The following is a 14,240-nucleotide window of genomic DNA, read 5'->3' as shown; positions in this document are numbered from 1 at the left end:
GAAAATGCATGGTATAGACAGCCAATATGCATTTGTAACAGTGCGTGTTTTTACGCAACACTGGGAAAAAATAAATAAATACATAAAAAAATAGGGGGATGAATTCATCCACGGCCAAAGTAACACTTGCAAAATTGTTAGTTGATTTACTTAATGCAATGCAAATGCCTGACACATACATCAAACAAAGATATATGATTTCATTAGGAAATGCTTTTGCTAATAGAATGCTGAAGGAAGCTGCATTAAAAAAAAGAGATAAATGACAAAATTTAGGTAAAAGACACGTTAAAAAGATATGCGCAACATTGTAAAAAGACATCTATGTGTGACCAAACAACAAACCTGTCCTATAGGCGGCCATTTTGAGCTATGATTTTGTCACATATCTCAAACAGGAGGGATATGAGTCCATACAATCAACATTATACAATTTATGGCTTCAATTTTTATTCAGAAAAAAATTTAGGACATGTTTGACATGTACAAGACAGAATCCACAAGGTAATTTGAGCCAATGTAGAGGACGGTTCCTTACACCACAATATCTGTTTAAAAATATTGAATTAAAAGTGAAGGGAAAAAAAAGGGTTTCGTCATTATAGATGCCTTTTCAAAATGGATAGAACTCTTTCCAACCAAACATGCCAACAGCTTTAAAAATAGCAGAGTGGAATACAAATTTGATAACTGCAGAGGGGGAAAAAAAGAGAATTTGAGTTCATTAAAATAAACACTAAATTAGATGTAGAAAATTGGTTTCAAATTGCAGCAAGCATTTCAAAATAATAATTGGGTTCTCACGGTAGAAAAAAGGTGTCACAGTGATGGAACTATAAGGCTTTGGCCTCACAGTTCTGAGGACTGCGGTTTAGTCCCAGGTCCTCCTGTATGGAATTGCATGTTTCCCCAATGCCTGTGTAGGTTTCCTTCGAGTGCTCCAGTTCCCTCCCGCATCCCAGGAGAGTGCAACATTGAAAGGACACTCTGGAGTGTCCCTACGTGTGATTGTGAGTGTGACTGTCATCTGTCTCGATGTGCCCTGCGATTGGCTGGCGGCCAGTTCACTGTGTACCCTGCCTCCTGCCCGATGACAGCTGGGATTGGCTCCAGCACTCCCACGACCCTTATGAGGGTAAGCAGTTAAGAAAATTGAGAGGACATATGAGAGGAACTGTCATGATCCTGCCGGTCCAGCCCTGGCTGTGCAGGTGCCCACGTGACTACGCTGATTGGGAGGCGCACACCTGCGCCTCATGCTGGCTGATTGGCCCCGGTGTTTATAGGACCCTGGGGACGACTGATCCTTCGCCAGATCGTTGCGGCTCATACCCCGTTCCTGCACTCCCGTATCTCTGATCGTGAACTCGTGTGTACCGACCTCTGCCTGTCCTCTGACCGACCCCGTAAGCCTGACTCCTTTGACACTCCTGCCTTCTTTGATCGATCTCCCGTGTACCGACTCCTGCCTGCCCGCGGACCTGCTCTCTACGCCCGACGTCCTGACGACCGCTGCTGCGCCTGACTGCCTGCCTGATCCCCGACCTTGGAACAATAAACGTTTTTCCCGGATTACCTCGGCGTCTCCCGAGTCCTGCATTTGGGTCCTCCCTCGGTCTCGATGGGTCGTGACAGGAATGGTAGGGAAAAAAAATGGGATTCTGTGTATACACTAACTTTGTTTAAAAAACAAAACATTGTTTTCTAATGATGTCCACCAAATTCATTGGAACCACAAACAAATTGGGAAATGTATCAGCATTGATGTGTAAGACCATTTCTGTTCATCCTATGTCTATGAATTTCCATCTACTGTACATGCAGTTTTACCCTTGGTCGGAAGAGAAGCGGTATGGGAACGACAAGTGTTTTAACATACATTGACGCCACTAATGTTTCAAGTGAGTATAAATTGGCTGATCAATTTGGCAGCAGGATTTGAGTCCTCAGGTTGTTGGCGTACAACCAACAAAAACGTAGACAGAATCAACTCCATTCACGTTTATGAATTGGGCAATTGGACACAGAGGGTTTGGAACTGCGTGAATAGTTATCTGCTCATTTATGGCATTCCGAAGCAGAGTTCCTTTTACCATTATGGCTGAGAGAGGAGAAATCTGTGCTATGTTCGGTGAACAATGTTGCGCAGTGAAGGCCAACACAGCTATGGAGTCATGCCACCGAGGGGCTTCGAACCCTTAACGGCTCGTTCTGGTATTGACACCTTCGTGTGAGAGACGTGGATGAATGCCTTTGGAAGATGCACAGTCCTGTTGTCCTCAAATCTGGTATCCATTGCTGTTTTTCCAGCAATTTTGACCTTGTGTGGATGTTGTTGGATTGCTTGTCTGTGCGCTCTGATTGTGAAACTTATTCACGTTGTGTCACCCACGAACAAACAGGTGGCGGAGATGTATCCTTTAATGGTGAAGAATGACCGTGACAACAACGATTTTCTATTCTCCATGTGCGTGTATTCATTTTCAGAAAAATGTATTCGTTAGAATTAGTTGGAAGATGATATAAGAATTTGTGGAAATACATAATAAACGGGGGAAATGTTAGTTATCATTAATATATTTATTATGGACTTGCAACAAAGTCAAAGTATCATCGTTGCTTCGAAGAGTCTTGTTCACAGGATGAGCCCTTACACACAGATGCAACAGTATCTTCCTAGAAGTGGCCAAGGACAACTCCATCATAACCAAAGAATGTGCCACATCATCACCAAAACTGTACCTTTGTTCATTTCATCTCCTCACCCCTCCTTTTGACCTTGTGTGTTTTCTAATTTAAAAAAAAAATTTACGTGAGAGGCTGGTTCAGAACGTGTTTGGAGACTGAAACTGGCCTGTCTCTCACGTCCTCCTGATCAGAAGAAAGACGACTTCTGTGTTATTTTTGCAACTATTCCAGCAAGTTAGGTGATAAACCTAACCACCACCACCAGGTCTCCTTCTTGCCTTTCCTACCAGAAGACACACTAAGTACTCTCCCGCCTGTCTCTGATCACCTTGGCAGCAGTATTCCAGTCTTCTGGGAGCTCTTCCTGTCCATCTAGAGCCTGTCTCACCTCTTTCCAGAAGGCCACACAACATTCTTCCTTTCTCACCTTCCACCACCTGATTCTCTGCTCTACCTTTGTCTTCTTGATCTTCCTACCCGCTACCAGAGTCAGCCTACATGCTACCATCCTATGCTGTTGAGCTACACTCTCCCTACCACTACCTTACAATCAGTAACCTCCTTCAGATGACATCATCTGCACAAAAGATAATTCACCTGCGTACTTCTCCCTCTGCTGTTAGAGGTCACTCTATGTTCCTGTCTCTTCTGGAAATAAGTGTTCAGGACTGCCATTTCATGATTCTGACCAATTGTTCTACAAAAAATTAATTGTTGCACTTCAAGGTATTTGGAAAGGTAAAGCAAAACTTGAGATTGCTTGAGCTGCTGGCATCACTGGTGTGATTAGTAAACAGGCTATTGTCACCCCCTAAAAAAAAATCTCTGAGTTAGAGTGAAGAAAATAAGTATTTGAACACCCTGCTACTGTATATTGCAAGTTCTCCCACTTAGAAATCATGGAGGGGTCGGAAATTTTCATTGTAGGTGCATGTCTGCTGTGAGAGATAATCTAAAACGGAAAATCCAGAAATAACAATGTATGATCTTTTGACGATTTGTGTGATATAGCTGCAAATAAGTATTTGAACACCTGTCTATCAGCTAGAATTCTGACCCTCAAAGACCTGTTAGTCCGCCTTTAAAAGTCCATCTCCACTCCATGAAATATCCTGAATCAGATGCACCTGTGTAAGGTCTGAGCTGCATAAAGACACCTGTCTACCCCATACAATCAGTAAGACTCAAACTTGTACCAAGGCCAAGACCAAAGAGCTGTCCAAAGACACCAGAGACAAAATCGTACATCTCCACACAGCTGGAAAGGGCTCTGGAGAAACTGACAAGCAGCTTGATGAGAAAAGGTCCTCTGTTGGAGCAATTATTAGAAAATGGAAGAAGCTAAACATAACAGTTAATCTCAATCAGGGTGGAGCCCCATGCAAGATATCACTTTGTGGGGTCAATGATCCTTAGAAAGGTGAGGAATCGCGACAGAACTTGGTCAATGACCTGAAAAGAGCTGTGACCACCGTTTCCAAGGTGACTTTTGGTAATACACTAAGACGTCATGGTTTGAAATCATGCATGGCACGGAAGTTTCCCCTGCTTCAAGCAGCACATGTCAAGGCCTGTCTTAAGTTTGCCAATGACAATTTGGATGATACAGAAGAGTCATGGGAGAAAGTTTTGTGGTCATATGAGACCAAAATTGATTTTTTTTCATCATAATTCCCCAAACCGTGTTTGGAGGAAGACGAATGATGAGTTCCATCCCAAGAACACCATCCTTACTGTGAAGCATGGGGGTGGTAGCATCATGCTTTGGGTGTGTTTTTCTGCACATGGGACAACTACACTCTATTAAGGAGAGGATGACTGTAACCATGTATTGAGAGATTTTGGGGAACAACCTCTTTCCCTCAGTCAGAGCATTTAATTTGGGTCATGGCTGGGTCTTTCAACATGACAATGACCTGAAGCACACAGCCAGGAAAACCAAGGAGTGGCTCCGTAAGAAGCATATAAAGGTTCTGGCGTGGCTTAGCCAGTCTCCAGTGCTAAACCCAATAGAAAATCTTTGGAGGGAGCTGAAACTCCGTGTTTCTCAGTCACACCCCAGACACCTGTCTGATCTAGAGAAGATCTGTGTGGAGGAGTGGGCCAAAATCCCTCTTCATTGTGTGCAAACCTCGTTAACAACTACAGGAAATTTCTGACCTCTGCAACCAAAGGCTACTGTATCAAATATTAACATTGGTATTCTCAGGTGTTCAACTATTTATTTGCAGCTCTATCACACAAAGCAATTGTTAAAAAAAATACATGATTACATACATGTGATTTCTGGATTTTTCTTTTTAGATTCTCTCTCTCACAGTGGATATGCATCTACGATGAAAATTTCAGACCACCCCCACCCCTCCATGATTTCTAAATGGGAGAACTTGCAATATAACAGGGTGTTCAAATACTTATCTTCTTCACTGTATTTCATGTTTCATCCATCTGCCTTCCAGTCAGCTTTAGAATAGTTTTTAAAGTTCTGGTACTGGTCTCTAAATCACAAATTTGTTTAGGTCCTGAATATATTAAATAAATGCTTAAAGAACACAAACCCAGTAGAGCGCTGAGATCGACTAACTTGGGTCAAATAGTGGAGTGCAGAGTCCAAAGCAAACCTGGTGAAGCGGCATTTAGCTATTATGCTGCAAAAAAAAAAAAAAAAAAAAGGAATAAGTTACCAACAGAGGTGATGTCAGCCGCATGTGGGAATGTTTTTAAATCCAGGCTGAAAACTCTTTTGCCATGCTTTGTAGACTATTTCCACTTTCAATATTTCTTGCGCTGTATGCTGTTTTTAATTGTACTTTTATTTTTCATTTATATACATTTTCCCCCCATTTTAAATCTTTTATCTATTTGTATTCAAATCCTTTTAATCATGTAAAGCACATTGAGTTACCTTGTGTATTAAATACGCTATAGAAATCAATTTGGTTTGCTTTGATTCATTAGTTTGAGTAGCTGTCAATTATAATGAAATTTAAATTAGTGTTATTGTAGATACTGTATTGCAGACAACTGATTTCTCAGCAGTTTACCATCCATTCAAATTACTCATAATTTAGTGTGTTTGTGAATATGACTGACATTGCTGCAAATTTTATTTGTATTGAATTCCATGAAAATGCAAAGTGAAGGAAACCATTCTATTTTCATTCTATGCTAAACTTCATGTTTTCTTCAAGTGTGGATATCATGTTGTTTCCCATTTAAAAGGCACTAAGTGTCTGTCTATACCTTTATATATACCCTGATTATCATTCAATTCATCTGCACATAAGATACAAGTGAAACAACACATTTAAACAGTTTAATAATTGCTTTGGAAGTCCCAACCGAACAGGAACATATACACCTTTTCCGAGGATTATTGTTAAAATTATATTTTATTTGAGACTCCCATTACTGTTGGCATTATGAATGAGAGTTGGTTATTGCTCTGTAGCCTCCACATCTGTCTTTGGTTCATTCGCTTGGCATCAGTAGGCATGGTTGGCCACAAACAGAGACTCCTGAGCGGCTGCGCCCTTCTCTCCAGAGGACGCATACTTACCAAGAGCTGCCTGGCTGTTATTCTGTGGAGCGACATCAAACCTTTTAGATTACAAAATGCTTTTATTGCATTTATTATTGCCATTGGAAGATTTAGTTGGGATTATCAGTATACAATGACTTACAATGCTGGGGCAGAATGTGTTATTAACGGGGCACAAAGAAGTAATGGAAGACACCAGCCAATTATATCCATCCATGCATTTCGATTGCGCTTAATCTTCATTAGGGTCACTGGTGTGCTGGCGCCTATTTCAGCTAACACTGAGCAAAGCCAGTTACACAATAACGATCCTTCCATGACCCTTGTAAGGATAAGCGGCTTGGAAAATGGATGGACGTATAAAAGAGTACAGGTCATTTTTATATCATTCCATCAATCACAGTCAAGACAATGCTCCCTGAATTTCATTTTGACAACCTATTTTACTGACGAGTATTCAAATTATTGTCAGCTGCTATGATTCAAAATGTAATACCGGTAGTTTCTAAGACAACAAACTTTGTTCTAAAGTGATGATGTACACAGATTTAATGCCAAAATAGCTTTTCCATTATGAGTCTTAAATGAGATTTTATGATTTGCAACTTCTTCTGAACATGCTGATTACATATTTCAACATTGACATCTCGGATTTTTTCTCGCGGCACGGTGGCGCAGCTGATAAAGTGTTGGCCTCACACTTCTGAAGTCCTGGGTTCAATCCTGGACCCGCCTGTGTGGAGTTTGCATGTTCTCCCTGTCCCCGTGTGGGTTTCCTCCAGGCACTCTGGTTTCTTCCCACATTCCAAAAACATGCAACATTAATTGGACACTCTAAATTGCCCCTAGGTGTGATTGTGAGGGTGGCTGTTTGTCTCAATGTTCCCTGCGATTGGTTGGCAACCAGTTCAGGGTGTACCCTACCTCCTGCCCATTGATACCTGGGATAGGCTCCAGCACTGCCTGCGACCCTTGTGAGGATAAGCGGCAAAGAAAATGGATGGATGGATTTTTCTCCTGTTTCGTAATACAGATTTTCCATAGACACTAACAAATGCCTCTCAGTGTCTTCAGAGTTCCTTTTGTTTCTTTTCCAAATGGTCCTTCTTTGCCACTCAAGCGGTCTCCATGCTATTGGAAGAAGCCTTATTGTGTTGTTGCAATGAACCAGAGGGATCTCTGATCCGAAGAGCCGCGATGCGACATTTATCTTGCATTCACACAATCGTAGACAACAAAATGTCTTATCTCAGATTTGTATGAATTTGGGAAAGTGTATGTATTAAGACAACAGTTTTAGCAGTTAGGATTGTGTATGCGTTGATATCTGCAGAGCCTGAACAGCAACATATGGAACTTGTGCAACTTACATTTTTTCTATGACGCTGTTTATGTCTTTACCATGACGTACTTTTGTGTTTATCGTTACGGAAGAAGTGTATTTCAGTGTGTCGCCACTATCTACACCATCACTGGATTCTATGAACACAGCTGTGGTACATTTTATTTTAGTTTAGGATTAAGATTGATGCAGAACATAAGACAGACATTCTAAAGGATGGCTGTCCTTTAATCAATGTATTTCCAGTTCGGATTGCTAAACTATATATACAATTACTTTGTGAGTTGTTGAAAGTATACTGCTACAAAATTTGAACACAAATGGTTAAAATGTAGCTTTAAAGTTAAAGATTGAATAAAGTTGTTCATAAAAAAGTCATTGTTGTTTATGAATTTTGTTCAAGATTAAGAACAATTTTTCAGACTAGATTTGAACTGCACAGCCATAAAATAAATGCAATGAGCCTTGTCTTTAGTCCTTTGATCTATAAATTAAAAACATCAGATATATTTTTTTTAAATAGGACTTCAAGCATGGTTGTGTCAGCACAGCAGTAATTCACCCATATAAAACCAAGGCACCATAAAAAAAAAAAAAATATTTTTTTGGTATTTTGTGTGTTTTTTTTTTTACAAGTGTACAGTATTTACGGTTATTAATCAAATTACATATACGATATGAAATTAAGTACTGCACTGTTACGGACCACACTTCCAACTGCTTCCAATGTTTGATCCAACACATACAGTATTACACAAATAAGTCAGTGCCTTGCTCAAGGGCACCTGGATTTTTGTTGTTGTTGCTCCCTAAATCGGGACTGGAAGGATAATCCTCCAGTTTCAAATCCAAACTAAGACTAACCTGGAAGTCAACCAACATGACAGAACAGACTACTTTCAACTTTGGGGGAAGGACCGACTGTACTCACCAAGGCTCTCTTTATGTACTCATCCTGACAGGCTTTGCCATTCTCCTCCTTGCCTCCCCAGGCCTTAAGAGCAGATGCCTGAAGAGCATGGCCATAGGAGAAGGTGAGGGCCCAAGGCCGCAGCAGGTGACATTGGTTGATGGAATTCAGGTTAATGGTGGCATCTTCTTCACTCTGCCCCCCTGACAGAAAAGTCACACCTGTATGTCCAAAACACAAACATGATGAGGTAGTGATGAGTGGGACACGTACAGTATGTACTGTAAATAGAACGGATAATTCTATATAGCTGGAAGGTTTTGCCTGGTACAGCAGGAGGCACAGTACGCCACAGGGCGGTGACAGTCGCCATGGCGATTTCCTGAGGGCTATACTTTTGGGCGCAGGTGTGTCCGGCCGTAACCATGTTGGGCTTGAGCAACGACCCCTCCAGATACACATGATGGTCCGATAAAGCCTTGTACACAGCTGCCAAGACCTGGTGCAAAAAAGTTATTTTCCAATTATTATGTTTTTACTGGATAGTCCATGTGATGAATCCCACACCTTTATTAAGATTATTGTCAATACTGTATGTGTATAGTTCCAAACAGAATTTATATAGATCACCCATCCATTAATCCCTCGCTCCACATATCCATTTTCTGAGCTGTTTATTCTCACAAGGACGCTGGGAGTGCTGAAACCTATCCCAGCTTTCTTCGGCCAGGACGCGGGAGCACCCTGAACTGGTTGCCAGACAATCGCAGGGCACACAGACAAACAACCAGTCCAACTCACAATCACATCTACGGGCAATTTATTTTCAGATAATTTCATCAACTAGAGTTAAAAAAAATAAAAACTAAATACAATTTAGTAAGTTTTTAATGCCACCTTGCTTTTATATGGGTTTTCACCTATGCTGAAACAGCCAAGCCCAAGTCCTATTTTCATACAATACTGATGATTTAACAGCTTAGGCATTCAAAGTAAAGACCATCTTTAATGACAGACAAAATGGGGGTGGCCCACTGAAACAACCTTCTGTTCAAAACATCCATCAACCATTATCTGAGTCGGTTATCCTCACGATGGTAGCGGGAGTGTAGAGCCTATACCAGCTATCCTCAGTCAGGAGGCAGAGTACACCCTGAACTGGTGGCCAGCCAATTGCAGGGCACGTAGAAACAATTGATCATTCACAGTCACAACCAAACCTACAGGTACTTCAGAGAATCTAAATAATGCATGTTTTCGGGATGTGGAATGAAACCGGAGTGCCCCGGAGGAAACATGCAAACTCATAAGGTACACGTCTATAAATGATCCTAACTACTCATTAAGCCCATTAGAATTTTTATACAGTCGTAATAATGATATATACAGTGCCTTGTGAAAGTATTCGGTCCCCTTGAACTTTTCAAGCTTTTGCCACATTTCAGACTTCAAAGATATAAAATTATATTTTTTTTTGTCAAGAATCAACAAATGGGACACAATCGTGAAGTGGAACAAAATTTATTGGATATTTTAAACTTTTTTTTTAATAAATAAAAACTTGAAAAGTGGGGTGTACAATATTATTCGCCCCCCTTGCATTCATAGTCTGTAGCGCCACCTTTTGCTGAAATTACTGCTGCAAGTCAGTTGGGGTTATGTCTATCAGTTTTGCACATCGAGTGACTGAAATTCTTGCCCATTCTTCCTTGCAAAACAGCTCCAGGTCAGTGAGGCTGGATGGAGAGCGTTTGTGAACAGCAGTCTTCAGCTCTGCCCACAGATTCTCGATTGGATTCAGGTCTGGACTTGGACTTGGGAATTCTAACACCCGGATACGTTTATTTGTGAACCATTCCATTGTAGATTTGGCTTTATGTTTTGGATCATTGGCCTGTTGGAAGATAAATCTCCATCCCAGTCTCAGGTCTTTTGCAGACTCAAACAGGTTTTCTTCCAGAATGGTCCTTCTGTATAAGATGCCATTCATCTTTCCATCAATTTTCACCAGCTTCTCTGTCCCTGGTGAAGAAAAGAAGGTCCAAACCACGTGGCTGCCACCACCATGGTTGACAGTGGGGATGGTGTGTTCAGGGTGATGAGCTCTATTGCTTTTACGCCAAACATATCGTCTTGCGTTGTGGCCTTCTTCCACACATTTTGTGTGTCTTGTGACAAACTTTAAATGAGACTTTTCATGGATATCCCATCTTTGTCTTTCTTCTTGCCACTCTTCCATAAAGGCCAGATTTGTGGAGTGTACAACTGATTTTTGTCCTATGGACAGACTCTCCCACCTCAGCTGTAGATCTCTGCAGTTCCTTCAGAGTGATCATGGGCCTCTCGGCTGCATCTCTGATCAGTCTTCTCCTTGTTCGAGGTGAAAGTTTAGAGGGACGGCCGGGTCTTGGTAGATTTACAGTGGTCTGATACTGCTTCCATGTCAATATGATTGCTTGGACAATGCTCCTTGAGATGTTTAAAGCTTAGGAAAGCTTTTTGTATCCAAATCCAGCTTTTAACTTCCCCACAATAGGATCTCAGACCTGCCTGGTGTGTTCCTTGGTATTCATGATGCCCCCTGCACTTTAAAAAGAACCCTGAGACTTTCACAGAGCAGGAGCATTTATACGGAGACTTGATTACACACAGGTGGATTCTATTTATCAGTCAACATTGGATCATTCAGAGATCCTCACTGAACGTCTGGAGTGAGTTTGCTGCACTGAAAGTAAAGGGGCCGAATAATATTGCACACCCCACCTTCAGCTTTTTATTTAAATGTTATATCTTTATGTTTCAAGTTCAAGGGGCCCAAATACTTTCACAAGGCACTGTAAATGCAATACTTCACTTTCACAAATTTATACAGATTTATTCATAGGTCAGAAACAACACCATTGTTTTAGTGATCTGTTTGTGTGAATGCAAAATGTCGGCCTTATCGTGGCATTCCATCATTTGAACTGCTTGTCAGTTGGTTAGTTTTCATGGAAAAGGTATTACAAAATGGAGAAAAAGCCTATATATTAAAAAATGTTATGAGCATCTACAGAAAACATTGCAAATGACAAAACACCATTAAGGATACAATGGCAAATACGTTTTTGGCATTAAGAATTTAGAAGCTTTTTCTTAAAACAATCAATCAAAAATATACGTACGAACGCACACAACTTCATGCCACTCAAGTTTCTTGGGGCCCAAGGTGAGGAAAGATGAATAAACTTGCAAAAGCACAAATGAAAAAGTTGTACTTTTTAAATATGCCTTATCTTGTGAAAACGCTAGCATGATTTTGTGACAGTTGAGTGTCCAAGGGAATCAAAAAGCATCATGGCTAAAAATTGGCGTCCCTCCTATCCAAAGGGATACCAGGAAGATGTTATCCGGCTTATGAATCATACATCAACGATAATGCTTTTCAACCATTGTTCATGTTTGGTAACAAAAATGCTTATCTCACTGTTATCTTGTATGATATATGACAATATGAAATTTTGGTACTGATTTTCACAAGAATCATGGAAGTTGACAGATGATTTGCTTCATGGGGCACATAAAATCATGCGGCGGACTTGATCTGGCCCCCAAACCTAGTGTTTGACACCTGCAATTTATATAAAATGCTTATACAAATGTTGTTCTATGAGTGTTTCCAGCATCACTCACCTTCTCAGTTACATACTGACACCTCAGTAGGTCATGGTCAACATCTGGAAGTATCTCAGGCTCGGGCACAATGGGCACAATTCCATTCTGAAAGACATCAATTAGAATAACAAGTGTGATGACAAAACGACAAAGAGGCTGCCTGTGGTACAACAAGCTATCAGTCCTTCCATTTTCTAATATATCGCTTCAGGGTTGCAGGTGAGCTAGAGCCTATCTCAGCTACACTGGTTACCAGTCAATTGCACATACAGATACTGCAAGGCCTGACATCGCAAATACCAGGTCTTAATTGTTGTCGCACATGATTTATTAAGATCCCAAACAGCGGGAGTTAAATAGTTTACTCGCGAGAACAGTTTGCAAGTGTTGTTGGCAACAGGTGTAAAAGTGGTGGTGATCGACATTTTAAACAGCGTTTTGTGCTTTAGATGTTTTTTTTAGCATGGAGAATTTGGGAGAGTACCACAAAATGAAGTTTGAAGTAACTGAATTGGAAGTGATAGTGGAAGAGGCAAACAAAAATATGACTTAGTTACTGAAAAAGACATGCATCTCTCCAAATATTTGGAGAAGCCAACTACTTACAATTTATCTCCCCCGAGTGCGTGGTAATTGCATGGATGTACCCATCCAGCATTAATATTCTATTTAAAGGGCCACTGTCATGAAAAGCATTATTTTTATTATGTTATTAATGAAAAAACGGCAGCACATGAATGAGCACAGAAGTCCAATAACAGAACACCGCCTGGGTTCTGATTGTAGGCATGGTTCTTCCAATTCATCTGCGTTCAGGTCTCACTGTCATCGGCCATGCAAGCGCTGTAGTTCTCCATAAGAAGGAAGGAAATCCAGCACTCCCTTCTAGGACTCCAAGAAGGGAGGGTACTTTGGTGCATTGGCAAAAACAACAGTAAGGGTCAATCCCCCAACAGAAGGCGGAGGGTGACTGCTCTCTTGTCTACTGCGTTTAATCCCAACATACACTCACCAAACCATGGGCCAGTCAGTACATCCACACTTACTAGGCAACTCTTACCGTGGACAACTCCAGAGTAGAAGAGAGTCTAACCCCCTCTCAACAAGACTGTTACCGGAGCCCAAGATGTGTGTTGAGGTGAGTCCGGCTATCTGAAGTCAGAATTTCCCGACCTCTCACACCATCTCAGGTCATACCCTGCCAGACTGGTGACATTCTACATCTCTAGAGCTTGCTTCTGTAGTCGAGTATAGGCCCACAAGCTTCCCAACAAAGGCAGCCACACAGCTCATACTGCACCCGACCCCCTTGGCCCCTCCCACAGATGCTGATCCCATAGGAAGGGCAACCGGCCACCAAGCGCTCGCCATCCAGCCTCACCTGCCGGCCTGTATCCAGATGGAGACCCCAGTGACCCACGTCCATGTAATCAAAGAACGGTCAGAGGTTTTAAAAAGATACCTTAATTTTAACATTAACACTGCACTTACATTGACCAAAACAAAAAACAAAACATATTCAATCCAAATGAAAAGCACATAAAAGTTGAGTAAAACCTTGTACATTAATACATCTTGAAAAACAAAGGCTTCTTAAAGGTCAAGTGTCATGAAATGGATGATTTTTGGTATATAATTAATGAAAAACCCACAGCCAATATGGTCCCATGTGTTTTTTCACCACAAAACATGATTTTGACGTATACAGCTTTTTGTCACTCCCGCCATGAAAATCCTCTCGAGGGATTTGTTTTCGAGAAGAAGCAGGAAGTGACGTACAGGACAGAGGTGCCCCCTAGTGGACTCGTTTGTTTCCATTAGTTTTACCTCCAGGAAGGTAGCTCGTTTGTGTTAGCCAAAATGCAGGCTCATTGCATAGCTGGACATTGCTTGAACACTCGGGAGAATGGATTTAGCCTTCATAAGTTTGCAAGCGACCCGGTTCGTTGTGGAAAATGGATTGCACGGGTGCAGAGAACGAGAGCTTCGTGGGTTCCAAATAACAGGTAGACAGTAATGCGCCCCGGCTCGACGGTGTTCAACAAGTACTGCGGCGGCTTTGAACAAACCCCTAAAAACAGCATGGCTCGGCTAAACCTCCTCCT

The 14,240-nt window shown here is 41.4% G+C and overlaps 1 protein-coding gene across 1 annotated transcript in view; it reads right to left on the bottom strand.

Moving 5' to 3' along the window:
• Positions 1-6,017: 6,017 nt before the first annotated feature.
• Positions 6,018-14,240, bottom strand: part of LOC133515045 (fructose-bisphosphate aldolase A-like) — a 34,174-nt gene continuing 25,951 nt past the window's right edge. Inside the window, exons 3-6 of the mRNA XM_061847271.1 lie at positions 12,154-12,240; positions 8,806-8,980; positions 8,503-8,702; positions 6,018-6,269 (exon numbers count right to left, since the gene is read on the bottom strand). Of these exons, the coding sequence (XP_061703255.1) occupies positions 6,174-6,269; positions 8,503-8,702; positions 8,806-8,980; positions 12,154-12,240 (558 nt within the window). The 3' untranslated portion in view covers positions 6,018-6,173. The remainder of the gene's footprint in view (positions 6,270-8,502; positions 8,703-8,805; positions 8,981-12,153; positions 12,241-14,240) is intronic.

The sequence above is a fragment of the Syngnathoides biaculeatus genome, chromosome 16 (assembly GCF_019802595.1).
Source record: "Syngnathoides biaculeatus isolate LvHL_M chromosome 16, ASM1980259v1, whole genome shotgun sequence".
In the NCBI taxonomy this organism is placed as follows: domain Eukaryota; kingdom Metazoa; phylum Chordata; class Actinopteri; order Syngnathiformes; family Syngnathidae; genus Syngnathoides; species Syngnathoides biaculeatus.
This window is presented reverse-complemented; position numbering and strand designations above follow the sequence as displayed.